The sequence below is a fragment of the Phodopus roborovskii genome, unplaced genomic scaffold (genome assembly GCF_943737965.1).
Source record: "Phodopus roborovskii unplaced genomic scaffold, PHOROB, whole genome shotgun sequence".
Taxonomy (NCBI): domain Eukaryota; kingdom Metazoa; phylum Chordata; class Mammalia; order Rodentia; family Cricetidae; genus Phodopus; species Phodopus roborovskii.
The window spans coordinates 35,878,527-35,884,526 of NW_026126511.1; the positions used below are offsets into that span (position 1 = coordinate 35,878,527).

Here is a 6,000-nt window from a genome sequence, read left to right on the forward strand (position 1 = left end):
TTCATTGATGGTGTGCAGTAATTCCCTGGTTTTCTTTGGGTACATACACAACAACAGATGAGCCAAAGCAGGGTTATTCTGTCCAGGATTTAAGACTAGAATGATAGGAGCTGGAGAGACGTTGCAGTCACTAAAGCTGCTACTGCACAAGTTAGGAACCCAAGGTGAATCCACAGCACCCATGCAAACAACAGCTATGGCAGCATGTGTCTTCAACCTCAGAACAGGTGTTGATTAGAGACCGCAGGATTCTCTGTTCGGCCAGTCTAGCAGACAACCTCTAAACTTAGTGAGAGACCCCATCTCAAAAAATACAGTCACGAGTGATGGAGGAAGGCTCCCGTCAACTTCTGGTCTCCACAGGCATGCCCACACAGGGAAGCATGCATAGTAGTTTACTATGTTATATTTTCTCCTCCCTACATGTTGCCATTTTTAAACTATAATAAATAACATTGCTGTAACAATCCCTTAGTGATAGACCATGTTCTAGAATGCATAGAGTTATGACTTTTCTAGCTCTTTCATAGCTCATGTGCTTTCATCTGTGTAATTTAGCAGAGATCTTGGTTCAAGTAATACATAGTGTGAAGTTCATATCTTTATTAAGGAGTTGTACAGTGCTTTTGTAGAATACTGTTCCTATCTAAACATTGTCAGCTGTGGTAATGATAAAACAATACATGAATTATTCCACATGACCTAACTGATGCAGTTCAGAACGCACTGTTTAACGTTCATAAAGCAAAGATTGACCTCAGAACTGGAGATGAATGCATACACGTGTGTACTCATATGACATATGCACAGAACTGCAGGGCCTTTTTATGGCTAGTGTTTATGTGGCTTCTGATACCATTGGCAGGTTGCAATATCTACTGGAATAGTCAGTTGCTTATTAACGGATTGTGCTGTGGTTCCTCGTATCATTTACCTTCTAGAGACTCATCTCGTACATGTGCACAACTTGTATATGTTAAAGTACATCCAGATACATATATGTTCATGTTATGTGAACACATATACAGATGTATACTCAACACACAGATGTATAATATACATACACACATACTGAATGTTGCAAATATTTGCCAAATGTTAAAATTCATTCATACACAGAAATCAAATAGAATGATGGTCACCTATGGGGAGAGAGAAAGCAGGAGAAGAAAGAAGACAGTTAAGGATCAACTTAGTAAACTTTCTCACTCGCTTTTCATGATGTGGTTTTGTTTCCTTTCTGTTTTTAATGCCAGTTATGTTTTCTTCCCTCGACACTTCCCTTTAGAAATTCCTCTTGCTACTTACCCCTTCTGGTTCTAAAATAGGGTGATGGGAAGAGGACTTTTTTTACAGAGCGAGCCTCTGGAGCACAAAACCATGGAACTGGAGAGGCACTTCTTTCCCCGGCCTCTGTGTCTGAGCTGTGAGAAGCAGCAGACCGTAGACTAGTTCAAAGACACTGGGAAAGAATCGCCTACTGCGGAGTCATCTCTCGCCCGCCCACTCCCATTGCTTCAGTCAGTGGTCCATGCCCTCCTCCACCCTTGACCCCATTAGCGACCCCATTAGGGTTACTGTTGCCAACTGGCTGCTGATACTTGAGTATCACAGGGGGTATGAATCTTACCGTGTCCCTCCCCTGCTCTGTCTCCTTCCCAGCTCTGCTTTGTTCTGAATGATGTCCCTAGCCTTCAGGTGCTGGAAGTAGAGACACCCAGAGTTGGATTTAGCACCTCCCTCTTCCTCATCCAGCTCACCATTCTAGGCAAACTCTTACACTATAGATTCTGCCCCATGGTTGCCCTCAAGTCCCCCTTCCTCCACACTGCAGCATCCCGCATCCCACCCTGTGGAAGATCAGAATCTTCATCCTGCTCTTCTCACTGTTCCTCTGCCTCTCCAGTCCATAATGCACGTTGCGTCACCATGATACTTTGCCATCTTCAGTCGAGGATGTTATTTCTCCGCTTCAGATCTTCCAGCAGCTTCTCATTCTTGGAGAATAATGGCATCCATCTCTGTGGAGGCCCAGAGGCCAACGCTCTTGTCACTGGCCCATGACCCATCCACTTTGACCACTTTTCTGGCCATAAGGGTGTGTCCTCATTGCCTGTTTGTCTCACTGCCCCTCAGTTAGCTCCTTCCCTCCCAGGGTTTGGCTAAGTGTCTGTCCCTTCACTGGAGAGTACTAAACAACTGGCACTTGGCAATGAGAAACATTTCTAATTTGCCTTAGCAGAGGGGCAAGCCGGCAGGGAGGGTTACTGGAGAAGATGGTAAAGGCATAGTAGAGGGCTGTCCCCCACAATCTGGAAAGTTGTATATGGGTGGCTGGAAGGATAACTCAGTACCTACGGCACAATTTTATCTGTTCATCCAAAGAAACAAAATGTCAGAAATAAGGAAGTTGATAAATACAGTAAAATAAGCACACAGGTCTGGAGAGGTGGAGAGTAGCCAAATCAGTGAGCCCCAAGTTCAGGGAGACTCTATCTCAGAACCCAGCAAGGCTTCCAGTGGAGGGACTGGGGCCCTGACCCAGCCACAAATCCCTCAACCTCCAATCTTTTGTGCCTGCAAGAGATGCATAGAACTGTGGGAGTGGCCAACCAGTGGCTGCTCCGACTTGAGACCCGTGCCACTAGAGGGAGCAACTGTTGACATTGCCCGCAGGACCAGGAACCAGACAAAGACAAAAGAGAAGACACTCTGTGTTGATCTTTGGCTGCTACTTGCACACATAAGCCACACACCTGTCTGCATACATACTTCCACACCCAAACACAACCACACAAAAACTAAGTATACAATGATCAGAGCATATGATATCTGCTAAAATGACAGCTGTCTAAAATGTCAAAGCAAATCTTTTATCACAACCTAGTAATTGGAAGACATGATGATACTGAATTTGGTCAAAGAAACTAGCTAAGCAGCCAGTGTAACTAACTATCTTACCCCCTAGAAAAATTCTTCTCATTGCACCAAAGCAGTAATTCAGAGTAGAATATCAGAAGTGTTTGTAGCCTGGAGAATGCGGTGTTTATATCAGCTAAAGGATATTTAATATTTAAATATATTTTAGAAGTAGAGTCCTGTGTTATTACAAAGTGTAAAGGATAAGTTTTCCGCTTGAATGGGAACTCTGAGGTGTAGTATTTATATTCTTTTTGCAAAAAGAATGTATTTTTTATTTATGTGTATGTCTGTGTGAGTATGAGTCACGTGTAAGTGCCCACAGGCCAGCAGAAGGCACAGGGTCCCTGGAGCTGGAATTACAGGTAAACCACTTGACATGGGTTCTGGTAACTGAACTTGTATCTTCTGGAAAAAGTAACAAGCTTTCTTAGTCACTGAGCCACCTCTCCAGCCCCATTAAAATACTCATTTACATTCTAAATTTATGCAGCAGACATGGATTTAGATTTGCCTTCAAGTTTGATATTTATCACATAGCCAAGAAATGTGTAGAGCCTTAGGACTAATTTTGTTTACCCTGGTAGCACATGAGAACATTTGTTTTTCTTGGTCAGTTAAGTTTGATAAAAATGTTACCCTGAAATTATTTCAAGCTTGACTAGCATTGGCTATGGCAAAGTTGTTTCCTAGAATGATGGTTATTATTACTGCTCTAAAGTGTAAGACAGAGATAGTATGTGCTGTTTCCATGTGTGCCATTTAGATCGTTTGATCTGCTTCATTTATAAGTTTAAAGATGAAGCCAGCCCTTACATTATAGAACTGAGTGAACTCTCTTAGAACACTTTTGTTTTGTAAATAAGTCATCTTTTAGTTAACTTTGGGGGGGGATGTTCAGGAAAGATAGGAGAGAAAAACAGGAGAATCACTTCTTTAGAAGAGCTGGGACCAGCTCACCCGGGATGAACTGAACAGTAATTGCAACAAGAGAGACCTTGCCTCAAAGAAGTAGGAGGAGAGGACCAACTCCCAAAAATTCTTCCACGTGGTCACTGTAGCATGGCTATGCCCAGTCTCATACATACACATGCACACTTGTGCGCAAATGTGAGCCTGAGTGCGCACACACACACACACACACAAATAAAGTCTGCGTAATCAGATATTCCAGTCAAATTAGGACTCCTGATGCAACTACAAATGATTTACCATTTAAATTTTAGGTAGTGGGCACTTATATCTTCCTCTAGGATTGAGCCTCTAGGATTGAGCTGGGGTCTCATGTAGCCCAGGCTGGTCTCATTTGCTATATATATAGTCGAGGATGACCTTTCCGTCCCTATCCACCAACTTCTGTCTCCTAAAGCCTGAGACTTCAGGCATGTGCCACCAAGCCTGGCAGGCCACAATTGTAAGTTTAATATGCACAGGGTATAAATAAAGTACAAGTGCTAGGTGTAGTGGCACGTAATCCTGAGGAAGGAAAATCACCAGGACTTCAAGAGTAGGCTAGACAAGATCGCAGGGCCTTGTCTCCCTAGGAAAAAGAAGAGAATGTGTGTGAGTGGGACATGGTAAAATCATGTGCCTTAAAAGACCTGTTGTCCTCCATCATTTGCCGCAGGTCACAAGAGAGCTTGTCTTTTAAAAAAGGGGGGGGGGAATCTGTGTTTTGACTCTTGAACAGTTTCCCTAGCTGTACATAACTGATGAAGATAACACATTTAAGAGGATTTTGTATGGGGTATGGTATCATTTTATTGATTGGCCATGTTTTTCAGTATTGGTCTATTTCTGTTTCATTAGTTTAGTTTTCTAGCTATCACTTCCAGTACCATTGAACGTAAGCTGTTAGCAAAGTGGACGAAGTAAATGCTAATTATGCTAATTACTAGTTGAGATTTTTAACTTCCAGTCTTCCTTATTGGTAAACTTGTCTTCTTTCTCCCTCCTTCTCTTCTTCCCTTCCTTTATTCTTCCTCCCTCCCTCCCGTCTTCTTTTTTTCTTTTTTATTAGGACCTGGGGATACCGAAAGTGGGTCATATGAAGCGAATTCTCCAGGGAATTAAAGAGCTTGAAAGGAACCCTTCCAACGTGGTCTGAGGCATGGTCACACCGGTGCTATTTCCTGGAAGAGAAGTCCTCGAGGACTCAATACAGAGTTCTTGGAAGCCACTGGCTCTTCTTGCGATTTACTGGTAGATAGCACCGATGAAGCACCTCTCTAGATGGATGTTTTGCTGTGGGTGAAAGTTTTGATTTGAGGTATTAGAAATTAATTTTTGTGCCAAAAAAAAAAAAAAAAGCCCAATCCCTTCCACAAAGCCTTCTTATTGTGCGAACCTGACATGCTCGAGAATGCTTGCTGTCGTGAAGGGAGGGGGGAGGATGGGGAGGTGGGTGGGGGAGACAGTTGCCTTGTTTAAAGGTGGAATTGCTTGCTCATCGTCCCTTCTCCTTAGAGCAGGGCTGGCAGGAGGCACTTCCGTGCACCTACAGCTGTGTAACGGTGTGCAGCTGAAACTTCTCAGGCTTCCTTGGAGAAGGCATTGGTTCCTTTCTCGAAACCACTGGTTAGGAGGTAAAGATAGGAATTGTAGCTTGAGTCTTTTCACCTGAAGTTCCCAGTATGCACTGGTCAAAGAATACGGTGAGACGAACCCATCAATCACATACTATGAATGATGCAAATGTCATGTACAGTGTTCCTGCCTGAGTTGTCTTTCTTTTCCTTGCATGTCACATATATTGTTGTAGTACTTCGGTAGCTTTAATATCTGTTATAATGGAATTTAATTTATTGCCACCCAACTACCCAAGCACTTTCTGACTAGTTAAGGGCACTTTTCCTCAGTGTGGACTTTTGAGTAAGTATTCCATACCTAAGACTCTGTGAGCATTCATCTGTGTCATGTTCAACAAATGATACACATCTTACCTTATGCAAACCAAATTTATTTGCCTGCCCCAAGCCGTTTTCATAAGCTTTACATGTTCTCTTGCCTAACAAAACTTAACTGCAACTTTTCAAATCCAAATCCTCACATTTTTGTTCCCAGTCTTTTTCATTTCAATCA

At 42.8% G+C, this 6,000-nt stretch overlaps 1 protein-coding gene across 4 annotated transcripts in view; it reads left to right on the top strand.

Moving 5' to 3' along the window:
- Dgkh (diacylglycerol kinase eta) overlaps positions 1-5,094 on the top strand; it is a 153,440-nt gene extending 148,346 nt beyond the window's left edge. For all 4 annotated transcript variants that reach the window (XM_051195338.1, XM_051195339.1, XM_051195341.1 and 1 more), the window contains one exon: positions 4,940-5,094. In XM_051195338.1, coding sequence (XP_051051295.1) covers positions 4,940-5,026 — 87 coding nt within the window. In that variant the 3' untranslated portion in view covers positions 5,027-5,094. The remainder of the gene's footprint in view (positions 1-4,939) is intronic.
- Positions 5,095-6,000: the final 906 nt, after the last annotated feature.